Source organism: Heterodontus francisci, chromosome 27 (assembly GCF_036365525.1).
Source record: "Heterodontus francisci isolate sHetFra1 chromosome 27, sHetFra1.hap1, whole genome shotgun sequence".
Classification (NCBI taxonomy): Eukaryota; Metazoa; Chordata; class Chondrichthyes; order Heterodontiformes; family Heterodontidae; genus Heterodontus; species Heterodontus francisci.
Genome location: NC_090397.1, coordinates 47,172,305 through 47,200,286, shown reverse-complemented (window position 1 = coordinate 47,200,286; position 27,982 = coordinate 47,172,305). Strand labels below are relative to the sequence as shown.

The 27,982-nt window shown below is 42.0% G+C and overlaps 1 protein-coding gene across 3 annotated transcripts in view; it reads right to left on the bottom strand.

Annotated features, from left to right (window-relative positions):
• Positions 1 to 6,407: 6,407 nt before the first annotated feature.
• Positions 6,408 to 27,982, bottom strand: part of pus7 (pseudouridine synthase 7) — a 74,825-nt gene continuing 53,250 nt past the window's right edge. For 2 of the 3 annotated variants that reach the window (XM_068059286.1, XM_068059287.1), the window contains exons 10-16: positions 27,877 to 27,938; positions 27,605 to 27,765; positions 27,033 to 27,159; positions 26,244 to 26,345; positions 18,005 to 18,134; positions 10,691 to 10,782; positions 6,408 to 6,793 (exon numbers count right to left, since the gene is read on the bottom strand). In XM_068059286.1, coding sequence (XP_067915387.1) covers positions 6,657 to 6,793; positions 10,691 to 10,782; positions 18,005 to 18,134; positions 26,244 to 26,345; positions 27,033 to 27,159; positions 27,605 to 27,765; positions 27,877 to 27,938 — 811 coding nt within the window. In that variant the 3' untranslated portion in view covers positions 6,408 to 6,656. The remainder of the gene's footprint in view (positions 6,794 to 10,690; positions 10,783 to 18,004; positions 18,135 to 26,243; positions 26,346 to 27,032; positions 27,160 to 27,604; positions 27,766 to 27,876; positions 27,939 to 27,982) is intronic. The other variant, XM_068059288.1, reaches the window with a different exon arrangement.

Sequence of the window (27,982 nt, the reverse complement as noted above, 5' to 3'; positions counted from 1 at the left end):
CTGAATCATAGATGGCGTCTCTTATGTGGGCCCACTTCGTATCTGCATCCCCTGCAGGAGTGTTTTGAAGGGCTTTTTCAAGTGAATTTAGAAACTTATGTAACAGCTGTGGATAAGAAATTCTGTTAGCGTTAATGCGCGGGTGGCCCTTCTGCTTGGAGTGATGTAGCTTCTTTGGTTTGAGTCTAACTTTGCTGCACACCAGGGAGTGGATGGTGTTTGGACGCTGTTTATAGAGGCTCGCCTTGTGACGATGAGGTCCAGCTGTTGCCAATGACGTGATCTTGGGTGCCTCCATGTAACCTGGTGACAGGGTTTAGTATGAAAGAATGCGTTGGTGATGCAGAGGTTGTGATAGGTACACAACTCTAGCAGTCTCTGTCCATTCTCATTCATCCTTCCAATGCCATAGCGCCCAAGGCAGGAGGGCCATGAGTCATGGTCGGCCCCAACCCTGGCGTTGAAGTCCCCCAGCAGAACCTTTTACAAAAGTCAAAAAAAAGGAATATTATTTAGGAAAGCAACTTCAGAGGGCAGTATAAATAAGTTCATCAATTAGCTGCAGTTCAGGAGAGAGATTGGATCAGGGATCTGTTGAAAAGATGTGGTTGATCCATTGATCCTTCTGACATTCCTAAAAATTCATAGGTTCAAAATAATGAATATTCACCTTTTGATCAACATTTTGGAACAGAAGTTGAGTGTACAAACAATCCATTCTCAAGGGAATTTAATACATATATTTTTGCATACTCCTCCAGCAACTAAACTTTAGAACCAATTCTTTACTGTAGTTCTTTAATGAAGCAGCATTGAAGAATCCTGCAGACTGTTGTCACAGGTAGGTAAGATCATAATATTTCAGTTAATTGATTTCTTGCATTCACTGAGCTTAAGACCAATAGTGATGAGGGAAATCCTACAATATGAATGAAAACATTTTCTTGTTCATTTTTTTGACAACTCTTCATTGACTTATAGCATTGATACAAATGTACGTTAACTTGCTTTAAATGGAAGAGGAACTTCTTTCTAAAACTTCAGTAGATCAATCCCTTAACAACTGAATTTAAACCTCTGGCCAGGCGGAGGGAGAAGGCCTGCAACCCTAGTATTTCTTTAACTGGCAACTTTGTGTTGTCACTTCAGATTTCCTATATTTCCAGTTTTTTCCTTTTTCTCCACTTTAACTCATTTTCTTGCCTCTTTTTGTGGGCTTCATGCACATCTTTTTACCTTTTTTTGTTCGATCTGTGTCTTTCCATTACGCTCTATAATTGGAGCATATTGTTTCTCTTTTTCCTCAACTTTATTAAAATGTTTATTAGTTTGAACAGTATACATTAAGACGTCAACATGCCTTTTCACTTAACAGATGCTCGTGACTGTATATTTTCTAATCTGAATTCAGATTTCACTCTGCTCCCTCTTTTACTTGAATGTCAGTGGGACAAACATTAAACCCCAATGACATGAATAGCTCATAACACCCCTGGTTCTTCCAACACCTCCACATTCTCATGGTGGACTGCTGTGGTGCTTTCTACTTGATCCTCTGGTTGCATGCCATGAACTCTTTAATCTTAAAGTATTCTTCAGACTACAATAATCTTGTAAACCTTGGTTAAGCCCCATTTAGATCCCTTTACATGGTGGGAAATAGGGGCCCTGGAAACGTTTCATTAGATTAATACCTAATTTAAATACCCTGAATTATCACAATAGGCACTGGGAGCTTAGACTTTTTACTCTAGAAAAGTGTAGATTTTGGGGGCACTTGATTGAAGTAATTAAAATGATGAAGCAGCTTGACATATACATTTGGACACATTATTTGAATTAGCTAAGTTAGGGAGAACAAGGAAACATGCATTTAAATTATGTATGGACAGGACTAGATTAGATGTCAGGACGTTTCTCTTATCCCATAGACTTATCGATCTTTGAAATAAATTGCCAGCTTATGCAGTTGGTGTAGATTGCTGCAAACATTCAAAAAGAAGCTGGCTAAGTTCCTGGAGAAGCCTAATATCACCAAGTACAAAAGATATTAGAATGTTTGGTGGTTATATCTTGTGGTGATTGTTACCTCCTGGAACTCATTTTTGATCACCATCAGGGTCAGAGAGGAATTTCCCTGTATTGGTTTTCCCCTGAATTGGCCAAAGGTTTTTGTTTAATATCTGCTTTTTTGTCTCTGCCATAATATCGCATGGCTGCTGTTGGATGTGAAGCATCAGAGGTTGCATTGTACAGTTGCAACATGGCTGGATGGGACAGACTTAATGCACCTACCTGCTAATTTTTTGTATGTCTTTTTTGCATGTTTGTACAACCTAACTATGCAGATCTCTGCCTCAAGGACTTTAATTTCTGCAATTCCACCAGAGATCCTAGTACTGGACTCAAGAAACATTTTAGCACAGTGCGTCAAGGGACATGAATTAGGGCTCTCATTCCAGCAATAGCCCATTTTGAAAAGTCTGTTGGGCATCAGATATACTCTTTGTAACATAGTGAATTGCAACTGTACTTCAAAATGCCTCATACACATTATTCTATATTTATTGCCATTCAGGGTGAACTGCAGCCTCAAGCTCACTACTGAATGTATATATCTATTTTAAACAAAAATGCTCTTCACTAATTACACTTTCTCCCAGCTTCACTATTGTAATTTTTAAAAAACATTTTAATGCTTGAGTCTGTCTATTGTAGGTGAATATTTAACTTATTGTTGAAAAGTTCCGTAATACTGCATACAGGTTCAGTTGGCATTTATGGGAAACCATTTTATGACTTAATCAAAATTTCAGTTACCTATCATTGGAATTAGTGAAGATTAACGTACTGGAATCATAGAATGATACCGCACAGATGGCAGCCTTTTGGCCCATTGTAGGTCTTTTAAACAGCCACCAAAATAGTCCCATTCCCCTGTCTTTTTCCCCCACAGCCCTGCAAAATTTACCTCTCCAAGTATTTATCCAATTTTCTTTCGAAAGTTACTATTGAATCTGCTTCTACCACTCTTTGTCAGTGAATTCCAGATCATAACTTGCTGCATAATTTTGTTCTCTGCATCTCACCTGTTTTTTTTGCCAATTATCCTAAATCTGTGTCCTCTGGTTACCAATTTGTCACTTGACAATTTCTCCTTTTTTACTCAATCAAAACTCCTCATGAATTTGAGCACCTTCAGTCTATCTCTACTTAACCTCTGATCTCAGGAGAACAATTCCAGCTGCTCTAATCTCTCCACATAACTGAAGACCCGCATCACTGGTACCATTCTAGTAAATCCCTGCATCTTTCCATGGCCTTGACGTCCTTTCTGAAGTGTGGTGCACAGAATTGGCCATCATAAACAGCTGGGGTCGAACCAGTGTTTTGTAAAGATTTATGAGAACCTGCTTGCTTTTGTACATTGTTTCCATTTATAAAGCCAAGGATCCTGTGTGCCTTTTAAATGGCCTTCTCAACTTGTCCTGCCACATTTAAAGACTTGTGTACATACACTCTCCAGTCTCTTCATTCCTGCACCCCCTTTAAAATAGTGCCATTTAGTTTATATGGTCTCTTCTCATACTTCCTACTAAAATGAATCACTTCATGCTTCTCTACATCGAATTTCATCTGCCATGTGTGTGCCCATTTCACCAGTCTATGTCCTCCTGAAGTCCATTACTATCCTGCTCACTATTACGACATTTCATCTGCAAACATTGAAATTATGCCCTAGAAACCCAAGTCCAAGTTATGAACATATATCAAAAAGCTAAAACACAATCAGCAGTGTGTTGTCTTGCTGCCCTACAAATCTTAAAATGAATTGGGGTGTGTGGGGGCTGGCAGTTGCCCGATGGTGAGACTGGAAGAGAAAATCCATAAACTGGTCACCTGGGGTACTCTTACACAAACTCTCCGTGGCCAACTGTAGATAACACAATAGAAGCAGGAGAGACCATATAGCCCATCAAGCCTGCTCCGCCATTCAATACGATCATGGCTGATCTTAGACTTAAATTCCACTTTCCCGCCCGCTTGTAATATCCCTTGATTCCGAGACACCAAAATTCTGCCTACCCAGCCTTAAATGTATCATCATGCAGACCCCCCCACACCTGCCGAGATTGAGGCATATTAATTTTGTCATATGAACATTGATTTTATATTGTTGCTGGAGTGAGGAAATGACTTGTTAAACAGATCAGCCGTGACTGGAAAAAACATTTACATACTAGCAGACAGTGCTTGTGGAGACAAAAGACCATTCGCTGACACATTCAACGCACAATAGACTTTGGTCACCAGACATTAAAGGTGAGGAAACTCACATTCCAGGATGACTGCTAAGATGGCCAAATCCACAAACAGGCATGGTCAAACCAGCTAATCGCATGACTAACCTGCTGGGCAACTGGAGTTTTCGTGAATTGTACAAACAGTTTGAGACAGAAAGACTATTTGCTCCTGGACTGAGAAGACCTCTCCTGTCTGCTCCCATCTCTTTCTCACAAGCCTCTGGACCCACTGAGGACACGTGAACCTCAAAAGAGAAAAGTCTCCTACATCGAACAAGGTTTACTAATATTGGGCTGCAACAAAAAGCAAGACCTACCTACAATCAAGGACATTACAGCGAGCTTGAAGAACAGTAACCAAAACAATCTTCAGATATTGCCTCAAACTTTTCCACTTTATTTCTTCTGCTCTTTTCTGTCTCTATCTGCATGTGTGTATCGCGTATATATACAAGCTTGGGCGCGTCGTGTATCCATAGGCATTAACTGAATTAGAGTTTAAGTTTAATAAATTTCAACCTTTTTTCTTTAAACCTAAGAAAACATGCTTGGCTGGTTTCTTTGCCTTATAATTGGAAAGCGGTGGACAAGGATTCACCAAGGGGGAGCTAAAAAAAAAACTGTTTAAAATTAAACCCTGTTACAGTAAGACCAGGTGAAGGCTGAAGGAACCCTAGACTCCTTTCTCACCGGTCGTAACAGTATTCAACGATGGAGCATCCACGACCCACTGGGGTAGGGAATTCCAAAGATTCACAACCCTTTGAGTGAAGTAATTTCTCCTTATCTCAGTCCTAAATGATCAGCCCCTTATCCTGAGACTGTGCCATGTTGTAGATTCCCTGAACAGCGGAAGTAATCTTTCAGCGTCTACCCTATCCAGCCCCTTCAGCATCTTTTCAATGAGATTGCCTCTCATTCTTCTAAACTCCAGAAATATAGGCCCAATTTACTCAGCCTCTCATCATAGGTCAACCCCCTCCTCCCAGGGACCAGTTTAGTGAAACTTCGCTGTACTGCCTCTAATGCAAGTATATCCTTTCTTAAATGTGGAGATCAAAACTGCACACAGTACTCTAGATGTGGTCTCACCAAAACCCTGTACAATTGTAGCAATACTTCCTCATTCCTGTACTCCAATCCCCTTGCAATAAAGGACAACATGCCATCTGCCTTCCTAATTGCTTGCTCATTGTACCTGCATGCTAACTTTGTGTTATTTGTACAAGCACACCCAAGTCTCTTTGAACATCACTTACAAGCTTCACAGCTTTAAAAAAAAAAATCCGTTTTTCTATTCTTATGACCAAAGTGAATAACTTCACACTTCCCTACATTATATTCCATCTGCATCTTGTTGCCCACTTAACCCGTCTATATCTCTTTGCAGCCTCTGTGTCCTCCCCACAGCTTACCTTTCCATTTACTTTTGTATCAGTAAACTTAGATACATTACTCTGTCTCTTCATCTAAGTCATTGATATAGATTGTAAATAGCTGAGGCCACAGCACCGATCCTTGTGGCTCCATTATTCACTGCCTGCCAACTTGAAAATGCCCTGTTTATGCCCACTCTTTGCTTCCTGTCCATTAACCAATCCTCTATCCATGCTAATATATTATCCCAACTCCATGAGCCCTTATCCTGCCTGTTAACTTTTTATGTGGCACCTTATCGAAAACCTTTTGGAACTCCAAGTATACAATATCTACTGGTTCCCCTTTATCTACCTTACTAGTTAGAACCTCAAAAAAATTCTAATAAATTTGTCAAACTGGATTTCCCTTTAGTAAAATCATGTTGACTTGTTCAAATCATACTGTGCTTTTCTAAGTGCAGTGTTAAGACTTCCTTAATAGATTCCAGCATTTTCCCAATGACTGATGTTAGACTAACTGGTCTAAACTGCTGGATGAGACTAGTTAGTAAACTACCAAAATATCCCAAAATTGTTTTCTCAGATTTGCTTTTTGTAGTTCAAATTCCAAACTTCAGATGATTGGAAGTTCTTTTACTTATACCATGTTCAAAACTCCTAATTTTAATGGTGCTATAAAAATTACTGCTGCAAAAAAATGCAAGAAAAGCAAGTGAGCCGTGTATACCAAAGATATGTTTATTGATCAATGTTGTCATAGTGCACTTTAAAGTCATTAACTTTTACAAACATCTAAAAAATAAAATCAACCCTCCAACGTTAAAACAATCTTAAAAGAATGATTTTGCTTATGTGAATGAAAATATAAGTAGCACTTTGCTTGAGCATTTCAGGAGTTGCTGCAAAACAATATAGACTCATTTGAAACACTCCACATTCTACTTTTCTAAAGATTCTCAGAACATTTCTCAAATTATCGTAACCAGACAGTGTTCAGCTGACTTTGATTTTTGATGCTCGTGTCCATTTTGAGCACCTCTCGAATAGCCATTGTAGCATAAGTGGAAGGAGGAAGTGAAAAATCCATTTTCAGGGCTTTATATTTACCATCTGTAATAAAAAATAACTGCAAAATTAAACTTCCAAAAAATGAGATGATCAGTCATTTATCAACTGAACTGGTGGTTATTAAAAAATGTCCACAGAACCAAACTACTGATTTGCTTTCATTGTATTTTGCAAGTGGAAGGTGGTGTTAGCAGAACATTCATCATATTGTAGGTAGTAATTTTACTACCTACAGTAATTTTACTGGCCAAGAGAGTGTGGGAAAATGGCGCACTGACACAGAACACAAAAGTCCGAGTGTATCAGGCCTGTGTCCTCAGTACCTTGCTCTACGGCAGCGAGGCCTGGACAACGTATGCCAGCCAAGAGCGACGTCTCAATTCATTCCATCTTCGCTGCCTTCGGAGAATACTTGGCATCAGGTGGCAGGACTATATCTCCAACACAGAAGTCCTTGAAGCGGCCAACACCCCCAGCTTATACACACTACTGAGTCAGCGGCGCTTGAGATGGCTTGGCCATGTGAGCCGCATGGAAGATGGCAGGATCCCCAAAGACACATTGTACAGCGAGCTCGCCACTGGTATCAGACCCACCGGCCGTCCATGTCTCCGTTATAAAGACGTCTGCAAACGTGACATGAAATCGTGTGACATTGATCACAAGTCGTGGGAGTCAGTTGCCAGCATTAGCCAGAGCTGGCGGGCAGCCATAAAGACAGGGCTAAATTGTGGCGAGTCGAAGAGACTTAGTAGTTGGCAGGAAAAAAGACAGAGGCGCAAGGGGAGAGCCAACTGTGCAACAGCCCCAACAAACAAATTTCTCTGCAGCACCTGTGGAAGAGCCTGTCACTCCAGAATTGGCCTTTATAGCCACTCCAGGCGCTGCTTCACAAACCACTGACCACCTCCAGGCGCGTATCCATTGTCTCTCGAGATAAGGAGGCCCAAAAGAAAGAAAAAGAAATTTTAGAGAGCTTTTTCTAAGACGTAACCCAGATAAAATGATTATTTTTCTCCCTGCATATTCTAAAGCTTCAGAATGAAGCTACAGTTGAAGGCCTGAGATTAAGGGGGAGATCAGCAGAACTATCAAGTTGTTTTCAACAACCTGGAGAAAAATGTAAACATCAAAGTGGTGCCAATGCTGCAGAGACTTTAAACATACTTGCAGGGTATCAAAACTAGATTTTAATTTTATAATAATTAGCTGGCTTTTCACCTGTTATTCATTGACATTAGGCATCAGGAAAAAAGGTTTTGGACGAAAATGTTCACCATTTTGAAGACATCAAAATTTTAAGAGATACTTTAAACATATTGGCTACATAGCAACAACAACATGCATTTTATACAGCACCATTAACATCGTGAAGCATACCAGGACATTCACAGGAGCTTTATCAAACAAAATTTGACACAGAGCCACATAAGGAGATATTGGGACAGGTGACCTTGGTCACAGAGATAGTTTTTAAGGAGCATCTTAAAAGGTGAGAGAGAAGTAGAGAGGGATTAGGTTTACAGAACGAATTCTAAAGCTTAGTGCCTAGGCGGCTGAAGGCATAGCCGCCATTGGAGGGCAATCTAAATCGCAGATGCACAAGATAGTGCTAGGGAAATTCACGGAATTAAAGGCTGACAAATCCCCAGGGCCTGATAATTTACATCCCAGAGTACTAAAGAAAGTGGCCCTGGAAATTGGTGGTCATCTTCCAAAATTCTATAGACTCTGGAGCAGTTCCTACAGATTGGAGGGTGGCAAATGTAACCCCACTATTTAAAAAAAGAGGGAGAGAAAAAATAAGGAACTACAGACCAGTGAGCCTTACATCAGTAGTGGGGAAATTGTTAGAGTCTATTATAAAGGATGTGGTAGCAGAACACCTGGAAAGCATAAACGGGATTGGGCATGGGTTTACAAAAGGGAAATCATGCTTAACAAATCTACTGGAGTTTTTTGAGGATGTAACTAGTAGAATAGATAAGGAAGAACCAGTGGATGTGATGTATTTGGATTTTCAGAAGGCTTTTGATAATGTCCCACATAAGAGGTTAGTGTGCAAAATTAAAGCACATGGGATTGGGGGTAATATACTGGCATGGATTGAGAATTGGTTCACAGACAGGAAACAGAGAGTAGGAATAAACGGGTCTTTTTCCAGGTGGCAGGCAGTGACTAGTTGGGTAGCGCAGGGCTCCAGCTATTCACAATATATATTAATGACTTTGGTGAGGGAACTAAATGTAACATTTCCAAGTTTGCAGATGACACAAAGCTGGGGGGGAATGTGAGCTGTGAGGAGGATGCAAAGAGACTCCAATGTGATTTGGACAAGTTGGGTGAGTGGACAAATGCATGGTAGATGCAGCATAACGTGGATGAATGTGAGGTTATCCACTTTGGTTGTAAAAACAGAAAAGCAGATTATCTTAATGGTGATAGATTGGGAGAGGGGGAGGTGCAACAAGACCCAAGTGTCCTTGTACAGCAGTCGCTGAAAGCAAGCATTCAGGTGCAGCAAGCAATTAGGAAGGCGAATGGTATATTGGCCTTCATTGCAAGTGGATTTAAGTACAGGAGCAAGGATGTCTTACTGCAGTTATACAGGGCCTTGGTGAGTCCACATCTGGAGTATTGTGTGCAGTTTTGGTTTCCTTATCTGATGAAGGATGTTCTTGCCATGGAAGGAGTGCAAAGAAGATTTACTAGGCTGATTCCTGGGATGGCAGGATTGACGTATGAGGAGAGATTGGGTTGATTAGGCCTATATTCACTAGAGTTTAGAAGAACGAGAGGGGATCTCATAAAAACCTATAAAATTCTAACAAGACTAGACAGGCTAGATGCAGAAGGATGTTCCCGATGGCTGGGGAGTCCAGAACCAGGGGTCACAGTCTCAGGATATGCGGTATGCCATTTAGAACTGAGATGAGGAGAAATTTCTTCACTCAGAGTGGTGAACCTGTGGAATTCTCTACTGCAGAAGGCAGTGGAGAGGCCAAGTCATTAAATATATTTAAGAAGGAGATAGATATATTTCTTAATGCCAAAGGGGTCAAGGGATATGGGGAGAAAGTGAGAAGAGGGTACTGAACTGGACAATCAACCATGATCTTTTTTGACTGTCGGAGCAGGCCCAAAGGGCCTACTGCTGCTCCTATTTTTTTTTCTGAGACCAGAATTGGAGGATCGGAGAGATTGTAGGGCTTGAGGAGGTTAAAGAGATAGGGAGGAGCGAAGCCTCAGAAGGATCCGAAAACAAGGATAAGAATTTTTTTTTTTTTAAATCGAGACATTGCCAGACTGGAGCCAATGGAGACCAGCAAGCACACGGGTGATGGGAACTTGGTGTGGACTAGGATACAGGCAGCAGCGTACTAGGTTAGCTCAAGTTTACGGAAAGTGCAAGATAAGAGGCCGGCTCAGTGAGAATTGGAATAGTTGAATTTAGAGGTAACAAAGGCATGGATGAGGCTTTCAGCAGCAGATGAGCTGACACAGGGATGGAGGATGGGCTATGTTACAGAAGGGAGGTAGGTGGACTCTGTGACGGAGAGCATACAGGATTGGAAGCTCTGCTCAGGGTCAAATAGGACACCACGATCACACTCACAGAGAATATCATTTGTGACTTTGATGATTCCCATTTCAGTGCTGTGGCAGGAGCAGAAACCTGATTGGATAGCCTGACAACACTCAACTGTATAGGATCATGCATGAAGCATGACCATTTGAGCAATTCACCAATGGTGACCAGTACTCATGGAACCATAACCCAGCAAAGAGGAAAGACCTTCAGGGCAGAGGAGCAAAACCTGGCAGAAAAGAAAAACATGACACTGGGGTTTCTATATTAGAGAATGCATTGCAAATTAGTCAATTTAGTATCAATTCAACATTATCAAGCTGCATTCCCACGTCAAATGTTTTCCCTACCTTTAGAGAATTCAGATAAAGGTGTTCCTTCCAGCTTTTCCACATCAGTGCGAACCAATGGAATTTTGTTATCATCATACACTAGAATCTGCCTATGAATTTGAGATTCGGAAAAAAAATTTCAGAACTCGAAAGGCAAAATAACTTAACAGCACAAATCATTCCGCAGCTTGAGTCATTGTATGAACATTTAAAATAAAAACTGGGAAGAGACCATTTTGGTCCATCAGGTCCACCACATCCAGACATAGTGCAGCCTCGTACATCATTTTCCCAACTCCTACTCACACAACCTCCTGGGAGAGGTAAGAACAGAAAACCTGGGCCAATTTGTGCATCAGCCATGGCTCAGTTGGTTACACACTTGGCTCTGAGTCACAAGGTTATGCATTCAAGTCCCACTCCAAGATTTGAGCATAAAAATCAAGGCTGACACTTCAGTGCAGTACTCAGGGAGTGTTGTACTGTCGGAGGTGCCATGTTTCAGATGAGATGTTGAACTGAGGCCCTGTCTGCTCTCTCAACCATGGGCATACAAGATTCCATGGCACTATTTCGATGAAGAGCAGGGGAGTTATCCTCAGTGTCCTGGCCAATATTCATCCCTCAGTCAATATCCCCCAAAAATTATCTAGTTATCACATTGCTGTTTATGGGAGCTTGCTGTGTGCAAATTGACTGCCATGTTTCCTACATTACAGTGACTACACTTCATTGGCTCCTATGGCAATGTATCAAATTTTCAGCAGACTGGTAACCTATAAATTATTCTAATCCCAACCAGCCAGCAAATTGCCTTCTAACTGAAAATGTCCTCCTCTTTCAGGAACTTGTCCAGCCCCCTTTTGAAGAATTGCTCGGAATCCATACTCGCTATATGCTTGGGCAATCTGTTCTAGAGATGGTTACTCTGAAAAGAAATACCTCGTAACACGTAACCTAAATCCATGCGCTTTATACATGTGTTCCAAATGCATATATGCAAATACTTAAGCTCTTCAGTGAATGATGGGTTGAGAACATTCTCCACTTTGCACCCTGCAACAGTATCTGCAAAAGCTCACGAATAGCCAAGCTGATATGCACTCTAAATATACCTCTGCATTACCAAACAGAAAATATAGATCAATTCAAACCTTAGAAGAGCACTTCCACCTATAGAATCATAGCATCATTGAATGGGTGCGGCACAGGAGGCCATTCGGCCTATTGTCTCTGTGCTGGCTCTCTGCAAGAACAACTCGGCTAGTCCCACTCCCCTGCCTTTTCTTCATAGCCCTGCAATTGTTTTTCCTTCAGGTAATTATCCAATTCCCCTTTGAAAGCCAGGATTGACTGTGTCTCCACCACACTCTCAAGCCATGCATTCCAGATCCTAAATACTCGCTGCGTAAAATGTTTTTCCTCATGTCATCTTTGGTTCTTTTGCCATTCATTTTAAATCAGTTTCCTCCAGTTCTTGATCCTTCTACCAATGGGAACAAATTCTCCTTATCTACTCTGTACAGACCTCTCACGATTTTGAATGCCTCTATCAATTCTCCTCTTACTCTTCTCCAAGGAGAATGGCCCAAATTTATCCAATCTATCCAAGTAACTGAAGTCCCTCATCCCTAGAATCATTTTTGTAACTTTTTTCTGCATCCTCTCTAATGCCTTCGGTCATGCAGGCCCTCACCTGCCAAGAATGAGGCATATTAATTTCACCACATGGACATTAAATTTCAAATTGCTGCTGAGAAGAAGTGAACACCTATTACAAGGGCTGCCAGACTGGCTGGAAAAACATTTTTGCATATTGACAGACAGTACTTGAAAGGACAAAGGGGCTATTCCCTGCTCCAATTTAACCCACAATGGACTTTTGATCACCAGGTATTTTGTGCAGAGGAGACATTCCAAGGTTTGCTCGGACAAGACAATTCACTAGGGCCAGGACTGATTAGGCCAGCTGGTGACATGACTAACTGGCTGTTGCAGGTTTTTTGAACTCGCCACAGAGAATTTGAACTCAGAAAGCTGTTTGCTCCTGGACTGAAAAGACCTTGTGGCTGGCTCACCACAGCCTCTTCTATCTGCTCCCATCTCTTTCTCACCAACTTCGGAATTCATTGAAGACACATGAACCCCAAGAGAGAGAAGTCTCCTATAGCAAATAAGGTTTAAGAAGAATACTGGGCCCTAACGAAAAGCAAGATCTACCTACAAGCAAGGACTACAACGAGCTTGAAGCACAGTAACAAAAGACCCTCTTCAGAGATTGTGTCAAACCTTTCCACTATTTTTCTTCTGCTCTTTCCTGTCTCGATTTGCATGTGCGTATCGCGTATGCAAGCTAGCGTGGGGCGCGGCATGTATCCGTGGGCGTTAACCAAATTAGAGTTTTAAGTTTAATAAAATTTCACCTTTAAACGTAAGAAAGCCTGTTTGTGCTATTTCTTTGCCTTATAATTGGAAAGCGGTGAACAAGGATTCACCAAGGGGGAGCTCAAAACACGGTGTGTTTAAAATTAAACCAGGTGAAGGCAGAGAGGGACCCTAGACACCTTTCTCACCTAGTCCTAACACTTCACATCCTTCCTAAAGTGTGGTGCCCAAAATTGGACACAATACTCCAATTGAGGTCAAACCAGTATTTTATAAAGGCTCACCATTACGTCCTTGCTTTTGTACTCTATACCTCTATTTATAAAGGCCAGGATCCCGTATGCCTTATTAACCGCTTTCTCAACCTGCCCTGCCACCATTAACGATTTGTGTATGTATACCGCCAGTTCCTGCACCCCCTTTAGAATTGTATCCTTTATTTTCTAATGCCTTTCCTCATTCTTCCTATCAAAATATATCACTTCGCATTTCTCTGCAATAAATTTCATCTGCCACGTGTCCACCCATTCCATCAGCCTGTCTATGTCCTCTTGAAGACTATAACAATCCTCTCTCAGTTCACAATACTTCCAAGTTTTGTCAACTGCAAATTCTGAAATTGTGCCCTGCACACCCAAGTCTAGGTCATCAATACAGATTAAGAAAAGTGGCGGTCCTAATACTGGGGAACCCCACATTCCTCCAGTCTAAAAAAACAAGTGTTCATCACTGCTCTTGTTTCCTGCCACTCAACCACCTTCCTATCCATGCTGCCACTGTCAGTTTTATTCCATGGGCTTCAACTTTACTGACAAGCCTGTTATATGGCACTTTATCAAATTCTTTCTGGAATTCTCCATGTAACCCACATCAACTGTATTACACTCATCTATCCTTTATGAAAACTGCATCAAATTAGTCAAACACGATTTGCCCTTAATAAATCTGGGCTGCCTTTCCTTAATTAGTCCACATTTGTCCAAATGACTGTTAATTTTGTCCCGGATAATCGCTTCTAAAAGCCTGTAGTTGCTAGGCTTATCCTTGCACTCTTTTATGAACAAGGGCGTAACATTTGCAACTCACCAGTCCTTTGGCACCACCTCGTTATCAAAGGAGGATTGGCAGATTATGGCCAGCACTTCTGCAATTTCCACCCTTACTTCGTTCAGCATCCTCGGATGCATCTGATCTAGTCCTGGTGACTTATCAACTTCAAGTACAGCCAGCCTTTCTCATACTTCCCTTTATCAATTTTTAGTCTATCCAGTGTCTCAATTACCTCCTCTTTCACGACTATTTTGGCAGCATCTATCTCCTTGGTAAAGACAGATGCAAAGTACTCATTTATTACCTCAGTCATGCCCTCTGCCTCTTTGTGCAAATTCCTTTTTTGAGCCCTAATCGTCCCACTCCTTTTTACTATTTGTATGCGTATAGAAGAACATAGAACATAACAGCGCAGTACAGGCCCTTCAGCCCTCGATGTTGCGCCGACCTGTGAAACCATCTGACCTACACTATTCCATTTTCATCCATATGTCTATCCAATGACCACTTAAATGCCCTTAAAGTTGGCGAGTCTACTACTGTTGCAGGCAGGGCGTTCCACGCCCCTACTACTCTCTGAGTAAAGAAACTACCTCTGACATCTGTCCTATATCTATCACCCCTCAACTTAAAGCTATGTCCCCTCGTGTTTGCCATCACCATCCGAGGAAAAAGGCTCTCACTATCCACCCTGTCCAACCCTCTGATTATCTTATATGTCTCTATTAAGTCACCTCTTCTCCTCCTTCTCTCCAACGAAAACAACCTCAAGTCCCTCAGCCTTTCCTCGTAAGACCTTCCCTCCATACCAGGCAACATCCTAGTAAATCTCCTCTGCACCTTTTCCAAAGCTTCCACATCCTTCCTATAATGCGGTGACCAGAACTGCACGCAATACTCCAGGTGCGGCCGCACCAGAGTTCTGTACAGCTGCAGCATGACCTCGTGGCTCCGAAACTCGATCCCCCTACTAATAAAAGCTAACACACCATATGCCTTCTTAACAGCTCTATTAACCTGGGTGGCAACTTTCAGGGATTTATGTACCTGGACACCAAGATCTCTCTGCTCATCTACACTACCAAGAATCTTCCCATTAGCCCAGTATTCTGCAATCCTGTTACTCCTTCCGAAGTGAATCAGCTCACACTTTTCCGCATTAAACTCCATTTGCCATCTCTCAGCCCAGCTCTGCAGCCTATCTATGTCCCTCTGTAACCTACAACATCCTTCGGCACTATCCACAACTCCACCGACCTTCGTGTCATCCGCAAATTTACTAACCCACCCTTCTACACCCTCATCCAGGTCATTTATAAAAATGACAAACAGCAGTGGCGCCAAAACAGATCCTTGCGGTACACCACTAGAAACTATACTCCAGGATGAACATTTACCATCAACCACCACCCTCTGTCTTCTTTCAGCTAGCCAATTTCTGATCCAAAGCACTAATTCACCTTCAATCCCATACTTCTGTATTTTCTGCAATAGCCTACCGTGGGGAACTTTATCAAACGCCTTACTGAAATCCATATAGACCACATCCACGGCTTTACCCTCATCCACCTGTTTGGTCACCTTGTCAAAAAACTCAACTTTTGGATTCCCTTTTATGTTAGCTGCCAGACTCTTCTCATCCTCGGTTTGCTTATTTTATTTCTTTTTTCACTTTTTAAAAAATTTTTTATTTTTTATTTAGAGATACAGCACTGAAACAGGCCCTTCGGCCCACTGAGTCTGTGCCGACCAACAACCACCCATTTATACTAATCCTACATTAATCCCATATTCCCAATCCACCTACCTACACTAGGGACAATTTACAATGGCCAATTTACCTATCAACCTGCAAGTCTTTGGCTGTGGGAGGAAACTGGAGCACCCGGCGAAAACCCACGCGGTCACAGGGAGAACTTGCAAACTCCGCACAGGCAGTACCCAGAATTGAACCCGGGTCGCTGGAGCTGTGAGGCTGCGGTGCTAACCACTGCGCCGCCCTTCTCTCTAAACTTTCTACATTCAACCTGGTTCTCACATGTATTATCAAGCTGACATCTGTCATAAGCCTGCTTTTTCTGCTTCATCTTACCATCATCCAGGGAGCTCTGGTTTTGCTCATCTTACCTTTCCCCCATGTGGGAATGTACCTCAACCTTAACAATACCATCTCCTCTTTAAAGGCAGCCCATTGGTCCATAACAGTTTTGCTTGCCAATCTTTGATTCCAGTTTACCTGGGCCAGATCTGTTCTCACCCCATGGAAATTGGACCTCTCCAAATTAATTATTTTTACTCTGGATTGCTCCTTGTCCCTTTCCATAGCTAACCTAAACCTTATGATACTATGATCACTGTCGCCTAAATGTTCCCCTACTGACAAATGATCCACTTGACCCACCTCATTCCCCAGAATCAGATCCAACAATGCCTCCTTCCTCATTTGGACCAAAAACATTGATCTAGAAACTCTTCCCCCGTCTCCACCCTTGACACTATTACTATTTCAGTCTATATTAAGATAATTAAAGTCCCCCCATTATAACTACTCTATAGTTTTTGCATCTTTTGGTAATTTCCTTGCAAATTTGTTCCTCTGTACTAGTTGGTGGCCTATAGAATACACCCAGCAATGTAATGGTAACTCATCCTCTCTCTCTCCAGCATGGTAATATTATCCTTAATCAAAACTACCATCCCTTTTCCTTTCTTTCCTTCCCTTTCTTTCTGAACACCTTGCATCCAGGAATATTTAGTACCTCACTTGCAGACAGCTGCATTTTCTATCATAAACTCTTCTTGGGTTATGAGTGGCAAACCTGTGACTTTTTTTTTAATGAAGTGTGGCTCTCAATATTCAAATTGTCAATAGTGCAGCCTCCCTCTTCTCTGCTCAACTGGAGCAGGCATGACAAGCAGCTGCTGTTGCAGTGGACAGCCAAAGCAGTTGTGCATGCAGTACATAACAGCAGTGAAAGAAAACAGGGAAAAAAATAACTGAAAAAGGACAAAATGATATCGAGTGAGAAGGACAGCAGCTAGGCGTGGCAGACAACACTGGGACTCAGCAGCATTGAGTCAGACGTGAGTGTTATCCATATTGTGCAGGAAAAAAATTATAATTACAAAAAAACTAAAGCACAGAACTGAATCTAGGAGAATTTGAAAAAGAAAATAGATTTTTGTGAAGTGGAAATTCAATGGCTATGCTGCAAGTCTTTTAAATGTATTTATTTGAAAACATCAATATTCCTATTGCAGAAAGAACCTCAAATTGAAGTTTCCTCCACTGCTAAGGCACTCCAGTGACCTGAATTACGGGGAATATCCAGGTGTGGTTCCAAAGTAACTAGTGAAGTTGCTTCAAGCTCCCAGACCCTGGGAAATTGTAAAACAGGTTGGGACATAAAAAGATCTTTTCCATCAAAATGGCTTATTGTCACTATGGTACCCATGAATATAAAAGTTTCTCAAGATATGTAAAATCAATGGCAGCAGCAATTTGTGAGAATCAGTTTCATTTTCTGGCTCTTCAAATTTAAAAAGTCAGCCACATACCAGGTCACAGGGACACCATTTACAAAGCTATAGGAGTAATGCAGCAGTACATCTAAAGTCTTGTTTATAGCAGACATTTCCTATTAGGTGTCACAGTTCCTTCCTGTAATTATTTCCCCCAATCCCCCTTTTCTGATTTACCAAGAGCAAAGTCACAGCCGATCTGGTTGCATATACAAAAATGAACAAGGTCAAAATGCACAAGTGACTAATTTTGTTTAGGATAGGAAGGAACATCAATATTGTACATCTCAAAAGTAATGGATAAATACAAGGACTAGTCCAAATTCAGCATTAGTTTTTTTTTCAATAAAACCTATTCAAGACTTCAATACTCACCAGGTGACATTCTGAGGGTGAATAATGATCTTCCTGTATGCTCCTGATAAGGAATAATCTCGAATTTTGTGTTTCATGTTATTTATATCCAAGCCATCCACAGCCATCATTTCTTCATAGGCCTTGCCAACTTAAACAAACACAGACACAAACATAACTATTAGAAATGTCCCATTTCTCTACTACATAAATGACCTGGATTACATAAACACCAGTAATTATTTTACATAACGGCAGCACAAAAAATGTTCTGAAACTATAAATTACAGTTTAACAGTGGGAACCTAATAGCCAAAGAAAAACATGCTTTGAACAGATTTTTCTCTGCACTGGGACGATTTGTTTGAATTAATTTGCGTCATGTAAAACTGTATTAAGGGAACCTATGTAAGATTGATATTTACTTCGAGTAGAAGACATTGAATTATGCTGCATCAAAATAATAGAAAACTCAGTAATACTAAAACTCTTCCTGCAAGAACATTGACACAGCAGTTCTCAAATTAATTCAAAAAAATAATCCTCGTGCAAAAATAATCCATGCAGTTTGTTTTTGTTTGGCTTTTACCTCATACCTTCCAGGAGAGCAGTCCAGGTCGCCGGAGTTTAGAAAAAAAAAGTCAACATGACATCACAAGAAAGCTGCAAGGTGATTGGTTGGTGAGTAACTGCTGTTGGGGAATAGCTCTAAATATCTGGCTTAATAACCTCGGTAAGAAAGGTCTACAGTTTATTTTCATATATAGTAAGGAGTGTTTTTTAGGAAGTTCTGTAGTAACGAGGACCAGGGAAGAAGGGCACCAGAGTAATTGATATTATTTGATATTAAGCATCTTCCAAAAGATTTAATTTAAAGGGTTAAGTCATGGCAGGAGAGCTCAAAGCCATGGTGGGCTCCTCGTGCTCAATGAGGGAAGCCGGGAACAATTCCAGTGCCCGGGACCAGCATGTGTGCAGGAAGTGTCTCCAGCTGCAGCTCCTGGAAGCCCGGGTTTCAGAGCTGGAGCGGCGGCTGGGGACACTGTGGAGCATCCGCGAGGCAGAGAGTATCGTGGATACCACATATAGAGAGGTGATCACACCGCAGGCTCAGACTCCACAGGTAGGAAGGGAATGGGTGACCGCTAGGCAGAGCAAGAGGACTAGGCAGGTAGTGCAGGAATTTCCTGTGGCTGTTCCCCTGCAAAACAGATATACTGCTTTGGATACTGTTGGGGGGAATGGCCTCTCAGGGGAAAGCAGTAACAGCCCAATTTGTTGCACCACGGTTGGCTCTGCTGCACAGGGGAGGAGCAAAAAGTGTGGGAATGCAATAGTTATAGGAGATTCAATTGTAAGGGGAATAGATAGGTGTTGCTGTGGCCGCAAACGAGACTCCAGGATGGTATGTTGCCTCCCTGGTGCTAGGGCCAAGGACGTCTCAGAGCTGTTACAGAACATTCAGAAGGGGGAGGGTGAACAGCCAGTGGTCGTGGTACACATTGGTACAAACGCCGCAGATAAAAAAAAAAAGGGATGAGGTCCTAAAAGCAGAATATAGGGAGTTAGGAAGTAAGTTGAAAAGTAGGACCTCAAAGGTAGTGATCTCAGGATTACTACCAGTGCCATGTGCTAGTCAGAGTAGAAATAGCAGGATATATCAGATGAATACGTGGCTGAAGAGATGGTGTGAGGGGGAGGGTTTTAGATTCCTGGGACATTGGGACCAGTTCTGGGGGTGGTGGAACCAGTAGAAACTGGATGGGTTACCCCTGGGCAGGACCGGGACTGATGTCCGAGAGGGAGTATTTGCTAGAATGGTTGGGGAGGGATGAAACTAAAATGGCAGGGGGATGAGAACTTTTGCAAGGAGTCAGAGGAGGGGGGGTGGGGGGAGGGGAAATCAAGGACAAGAACAAAAGACAGTAAAGAGAATAGGAAAAGTGATAGGCAGAGAAATCAAGGGCCAGAATCAAACAGGGCCACAGTGAAAAATAGTGGGAAGGGGACAGGTAATGTTAAAAAGACAAGCCCAAGGCTTTGTGCCTTAACGCGCGTAGCATTCGCAATAAAGTGGATGAATTAATCGCGGAAATAGATGTAAACGGGTATGATATCGTCGGGATTACGAAGACATGGCTGCAGGGTGACCAGGGATGGGAAATGAACGTCCAAGGGTATTCAGTATTTAGGAAGGACAGACAAAAAGTAAAAGGCGGTGGAGTTGCATTGCTGGTTAAAGAGGAAATTAACACAATAGTGAGGAAGGATATTAGCTCTATGTGGAATCTGTATGAGTAGAGCTGAGAAACACTAAGGGACAAAAAACCTTAGTGGGGGTTGTATATAGACCTCCAACCTGTAGTGGTGATGTTGGGAATGGCATTAAACAAGAAATTACAGACGCATGCGATAAAGGAACATCTGTAATTATGGGTGACTTTAATCTGCATATAGATTGGGCAAATCAAATTAGTTACAATACCGTAGAGGAGGAATTCATGGAGTGTATACAGGATGGTTTTCTAGACCAATACGTTGAGGAACCAACTAGAGAACAGGCCAATATAAAAGCAAAATACTGCGGATGCTGGAAATCTTAAATAAAAACAAGAAATACTGGAATCACTCAGCAGGTCTGGCAGCATCTGTGAAAAGAGAAGCAGAGTTAACGTTTCGGGTCAGTGACCCTTCTTCGGAACTGACAAATATTAGAAAGGTCACAGGTTATAAGCAAGTGAGGTGGGGGTGGGGCAAGAGATAACAAAGGAGGTCTAGATTGGACCAGGCCACATAGCTGACCAAAAGGTCACGGAGCAAAGGCAAACAATATGTTAATGGTGTGTTGAAAGACAAAGCATTAGTACAGATTAGGTGTTAACACCTTTATTTTTGCATTTATTTCATTTCATCTTAGCTTGTTCAGTTTGCTTACCCACTGTTTGTTTTCAGGTTTGCACTTGCTGCTCTTCAATATTCAGTGCATTAACACCTAATCTGTACTAATGCTTTGTCTTTCAACACACCATTAACATATTGTTTGCCTTTGCTCCGTGACCTTTTGGTCAGCTATGTGGCCTGGTCCAATCTAGACCTCCTTTGTTATCTCTTGCCCCACCCCCACCTCACTTGCTTATAACCTGTGACTTTTCTAATATTTGTCAGTTCCGAAGAAGGGTCACTGACCCGAAACGTTAACTCTGCTTCTCTTTTCACAGATGCTGCCAGACCTGCTGAGTGATTCCAGCATTTCTTGTTTTTATATTAGAGAAAAGGCCATCCTAGACTGGGTATTGTGTAATGAGAGAGGAATAATTGACAATCTAGTTGTGCGAGACCTCTTGGGGATGAGCGACTAGAATATGATAGAATTTTTCATCAAGCTGGAGAGTGACGTAGTTAATTCTGAGACAAGGGTCCTGAATCTTAGTAAAGGAAATTACGAAGGTATGAGGCGCGAGTTGGCTATGACAGATTAGGAAACGTTACTTAAAGGGATGACAGTGGATAGGCAATGGCAAACATTCAAAGAGCACATGAATGAACTGCAACAATTGTTTATTCCTGTCTGGCGCAAAAGTAAAACGGGAAAGGTAGCCAAACCATGGCTTACAAGGGAAATTAGAGACAGCATTAGATCCGAGGAAGAGGCATACAAATTCGCGAGAAAAAACAACAGACTTGAGGATTGGGAGCAGTTTAAAATTCAGCAAAGGAGGACCAAGGGATTGATTAAGAAGGGGAAAATAGAGTACAAGAGTAAGCTTGCGGGGAACATAAAAATTGACTGTAAAAGTTTCTATAGGTATGTGAAGAGACAAAGATTGGTGAAGACAAATGTAGGTCCCTTACAGTCAGAAACAGGGGAATTTATTATGGGGAACAAAGAAATGGCTGACCAACTAAATGCATACTTTGGTTCTGTCTTCACAAAGGAGGACACAAATAACATACCAGAAATGTTGGGGAACACAGGGTTTCGTGAGAGGGAGGAACTGAAGGAAATCAGTATTAGTAGAGAAATGATGTTGGGGAAATTGATGGGATTGAAGGCCAATAAATCCCCAGGGCCTGATAATCTACATCCCAGAGTACTTAAGGAAATAGCCCTAGAAATAGTGGATGCATTGGTGGTCATTTTTCAAGATTCTATCGACTCTGGAACAGTTCCTACAGATTGGAGGGTAACTAATGTAACCCCACTATTTAAAAAGGGAGGTAGAGAGAAAACAGGGAATTAGAGTCATAGAGTCGTACAGCATAGAAACAGGCCCTTCGGTCCACCCCGTCCATGCCAACCGTAATGCCTATCTATACTAATCCCACTTGCCTGCATTAATTCCATATCCCGCTATGCCTTGCTCATTCAAGTACCTGTCCAGATGCCTCTTAAATGTTGCTACTGTTCCTGCCTCCATCACCTCATCTGGCAGCTCATTCCAGATACCCACTATTCTTTGTGTGAAAAATTTACCCCTTTGGTCCCTTTTAAACCTCCTCCCTCTCACCTTAAATCTATGCCCTCTAGTTTTAGACAACCCGACCATGGGAAACAGACTCTGGCTATCCACCCTATCTATGCCTCTCATAATTTTGCATACCTCTATCATGTCCCCTCTCGGCCTCCTTCGCTCCAGGGAAAACAGACCCAGCCTATCCAATCTCTCTTTATAACTCAAGCCCTCCAAACCAGGCAACATTCTTGTGAATCTTTTCTGCACCCTCTCTAGCTTAATCACATCTTTCCTGTAGTGCGGCGACCAGAACTGCACACAGTACTCCAAATGCGGCCTAACCAACGTTATGTACAACTGTAACACGACGTCCCAATTCTTGTACTCGTTGCCTTGGCCGATGAAGGCAAGCATGACATATGCCTTTTTCACCACCCTGTCTACCTGTGTTGCCACTTTCAGTGAACTATGTACTTGCACCCCAAGGTCTCTCTGCTCAACAACACTCCCCAGGGCCCTGCCATTCACTGTGTAAGTCCTGCCCTGGTTTAACTTCCCAAAATGCATCACTTCACACTTGTCTGCGTTAAATTCCATTTGCCAATCCCTTGCCCACTTTCCCAGTTGATCTATATCTTGTTGTAACCTTAGACAACCTTCTTCACTGTTCACTATACCACCAATTTTGGTGTCATCTGCAAACTTACTAATCATGCCCCCTACATTCACATCCAAGTCATTAATATACATGACAAACAACAGAGGGCCCAGCACCGATCCCTGCGGCACACCACTGGTCACCGGCCTCCAATCTGAAAAACAACCCTCCACTACCACCCTCTGCCTCCTATCACCAAGCCAATTTTGTCTCAAATTGGCTTGCTCACCCTGGATCCCATGTGTTCGAACCTTCTGGACCAGCCTATCATGCGGAACCTTGTCAAAGGCCTTGCTAAAGTCGATGTCGACAACATCCATTGCCCTGCCCTAGTCAATCCTCTTGGTCACCTCTTAGAAAAACTCAAATCAAATTCGTGAGACATGATTTCCCACGCACAAAGCCATGCTGACTATCCCTAATCAGAGCTTGCCTTTCCAAATGCATATAAATCCTGTCTCTCAGAATCCCTTCCAATAACTTTCCTACCACTAATGTAAGGCTCACTGGCCTGTAGTTCCCTGGCTTATCCCTGCTGCCCTTCTAAATAAAGGCACAACATTAGCTATCCTCCAGTCTTCTGGTACCTCACCCGTGGCTAACGATGATACAAAAATCTCTGCCAGGGCCCCAGCAATCTCCTCCCTCGCTTCCCATAGAATCTGAGGATACATCTGGTCAGACCCTGGGATTATCCAGCTTAATGCGCTTCAAAACCTCCAACACCACCTCCTTTGTAATGTTGATATGCTCCAGGATATCGCTGTTCCGTCCCTTGAACTCACTAGCTTCCATGACCTACTCCACGGTAAATACAGACAAGAAGTATTCATTTAGGACCTCGCCCATTGCCCGTGGCTCCACACACAGATTACTACACTGATCCTTAAGGGGACCTACTCTCTCCCTAGCTACCCTTTTTCCTCTTCATATACTTTATTATAGACCAGTCAGCCTGATGTCAGTAGTGGGGAAAATTCTAGAGTCCATTATCAAAGATTTTATAGCAGAGCACTTGGAATCGTGGTAGAAACGGACAGAGTCAGCATGGATTTACCAAAGGGAAATCATGCTTGACAAATCTACTAGAATTCTTCGAGGATGTAACTAGTAGAGTTGACGAGATGGAGCCAGTGGATGTGGTTTATCTGGACTTTCAGAAGGCTTTCAACAAAGTCCCACATAAGAGATTAGCGTGTAAAATTAAAGCGCATGGGATTGGGGGTAGTGTATTGCGATGGATAGAAAACTGGTTGGCAGACAGGAAACAAAGAGTAGGAATAAACAGGTCTTTTTCCAAATGGCAAGCAGTGACTAGTGGGGTACCGCAGGGATCGGTGCTAGGACCCCAGCTATTCACAATATACATTAATTATTTGGATGAGGGAACTATGTGTAATATCTCCAAATTTGCAGATGACACAAAATTGGGTGGGAGGGTGAGTTGTGAGGAGGATGCAGAGAGGCTTCAGGGTGATTTGGACAAGTCGAGTGAGTGGGCAGATGCAGTATAACGTGGATAAATGTGAGGTTATCCACTTCGGTAGCAAAAACAGGAAGGCAGATTATCTGAACGGCTATAAACAGAGGGGAATATGCAACGAGACCTGGGTGTTCTCGTACACCAGTCGCTGAAGGTAAGTATGCAGGTGCAACAGGCGGTAAAAAGGGCAAATGGTATGTTGGCCTTCATTGCGAGAGGTTTCGAGTACAGGAGCAGGGATATCTTGCTGCAATTATACAGGGCCTTGGTGAGGGCACATCTGGAATATTGTGTGCAGTTTTGGTCTCCTTATCTGAGGAAGGATGCTCTTGCTATAGAGGGAGTGCAGCGAAGGTTTACCAGACTGATTCCTGGGATGGCGGGACTGACGTTTGAGGAGAGATTGAGTCGGTTAGGATTATGTTCGCTGGAGAGCAGAAGAATGAGGGGGGATCTCATAGAAACCTATAAAATTCTAACAGGATGGTCGGCACAGACTCGGTGGGCCGAAGGGCCTGTTTCAGTGCTGTATCCCTAAATAAATAAATAAAAGGACTCGACAGGGTAGATGCAGGAAGGATGTTCCCAATGGTAGACTGTATATGTTGCAGCAACAGTGTGCCAGTGGCAGGTGGACATCCTTCAGTCCTGAGCGCAGGTGGTAAATAACACATATTGTGGCTATGGAGTGCTGGTATCAGATGGTCCAGAACCAAAGGTCATAGTCTAAGGATATGGGGGTAAACCTTTCAGGACTGAGCTGAGGAGAAATTTCTTCGCCCAGAGAGTGGTGACCCTGTGGAATTCGCTACCACAGAAAGCAGTTGAGGCCAAACACCATCATCTCTAAGTCCTCTCAAGTCACGCACCATCCAGACTTGGATATATAATTACCAATCCTTAATTGTTGCTATGTAAAGTGCCTGGAATTCCCTACCTAGACACCATTGTGGAAGCACCGTCACCACATGGTTCAAGAAGAAAGGCCACCAATATGTTCTTATAGTAACAAGAGATGGGCAGTGTTGCTCTGTCAGTGTCATCCACATCACAAGAACAATTTTTTTTTTTATAAAAGTCCACAAATAAAGCACCACTTTAGTTACTGCCCAGAGCTGTTCAGCAACCAAGCACTTCACATTTTGTTGAGACCAGAAAGGACGTGCAGATCTCTGTTCATGTGTGCAACATAACTTCCAGACGTCATACCATTTCACATACATATAAAACGTGATGATTCTTAAGACTGTCCCAAAAAAGTTATCTTTTGGGCTGCACTGATGCTGGGAATACAAATGTACTAAACCATCAGTGAATTACTGTCGTGAATGAGTACACTAATTGTATGCGAAATCTATCTGCCTGTGTCGAGATGGTAGACTCTGGACTGGGATCATTCTGGCTAGTTGCTCAAAAATAATAGTTATGCTACAAACTTAAGAATGGTCATGAGGTATTTTGGCTTAATTCTTTGGGGAACAATTCTCCCTGAATGTCCCACTTGTGACCAGAAACCTAGAATGTAATAAAGCTACAATGTGTACTTTTGTTTGCAGGACTGGAGTACATCAACACATTGCATCACTGGGTTTACCCCAAATACAGCCTTTTCTCTCAGTTCAACATGTTTGACATGAGATGCAAATACACTTCCTAATAACTTACTTTTATGTTTTGGATAGAGAACATCAAATCCAGGCAAGGGCATCACTACATCATGTATGGTATGTTTCTCTACATCAGATTCCTCAATTGGAACTGCTGTTACTGAAAATCAACAAAACAAGAGCTTTTATTTGTTGCATATTAAACATTGATTCTTGATTCTAAGTATGACCTAGATAATTCTGTAAATCAACTAAAACACCAAAAAAATTTGACTGACAGTTATGTGCCCATGTTCATGTTGAGGCAAAAAAGTCACAGCATAATTTGGGAGACAGGTCAACAATCGGATTCCTGAACCCACTGGAGCAAAAGATGCAAGACTGATGCAAAGGATGCAAGGTAGTTTCACATTGATTGGAGTTTACACAGAATGTAGTATAAACAAGTCTGTGGAAGCTACATTTTAAAAGTGACCAAGCTGGCACAGTTGGGACTAGGTTCATAAATTGGTATACTAATGTCCTTTAGAGAAGGAAACCCTCTGTCCTTACCCACTCTGGCTTATATGTGACTCCAGTCCCACACTAACACGGTTCAGCTTGTCCTAAAGCAATGAAGAAGCTGATACTGTGCTTGCCATGTTATAACAATTAGCTGTCTGATCAGGTGGAATTCTGTGCATGCGTCGAAGATTGTTTGCACACAGAACACTTACATCACTAACCTCATGGTGCAAGGTACAGTGAGCAGCATGACTTGATGTCTAACTATGTATGTTATACAGATGCAGGTCTGAGTTTGGTGGGTTATAGTACAGGTGCAACACAAAATGAATATTCCATTTACCTCCTTTCAGTACCAAATCTCCTGGCACGGCTTTAAGTCCATATTCTTCAATCCTTTTGCTCACTATTTTGTTCCACACGTAGCTCTGATAACTGTGAATGTACATTAGTCGATTATTTCTTGGAATCTGAAAATAAAGGAATGGGTTAATCCAAGTTGATTTTTCAAATCCTATGCCCGCAGCACCTAAAAAAAAACACACAAAATCCTGAAGAATTTCAAAAGGCAAGAAAAGGTTTTCATCCAAGCTTTGAATTAAGTTCATTTAAATTGATGTTCGAGGTTATTTCTGATAAATACATGTAACCTTTTCAAGTTTACAGTGCTGAATTTTTTAAGGTTTTTTTTTCCTGCAAATGAAGATTGGCTTTCAACAACGACATTAAGAACACTATAGAACACAACTATTCCTTCAGAACCTGGATAAAAATCAACTCTAGATCAACCCTATTAAAACATAGCAGAAGAATTTTTTGAATTAAGTGAATTAATTACAAAGAATATACAGCACAGAAACTGACCCAACGAGTGGCGGTCATGTTCCGCTCAAGTACCTATGAGCTCAAACTTACCATACCAAATGCTGATGCAATGTTCTTCATTCCATATTTTGCCAGGCCTCGTAGCAACTGTCCTTCTACACACCTTTTCACCGGAAGCTTTTTCAATGCAGCCGCAGGGTCCTTGGTTTTAGCCCATTCTTCTCTGCATTTCACCAGATAGCCTCTTTCTGCTTCAGGCAAGTTAGGAATGATATAAATCTTTTCAAGCAACTGTAACAACTTGGATATAAATTTTTATTTGGCAATATTGGATATGCATAAATGCATGTACCAATTCTTACCTCCAGGCCGAGGCTTTAGGATTAGATCCATTACTTCACTCCATTTGTTATGCAGAATTGCTCTAAACAACATAACCAGTTATGACAATCAAAACACAGCAATAGG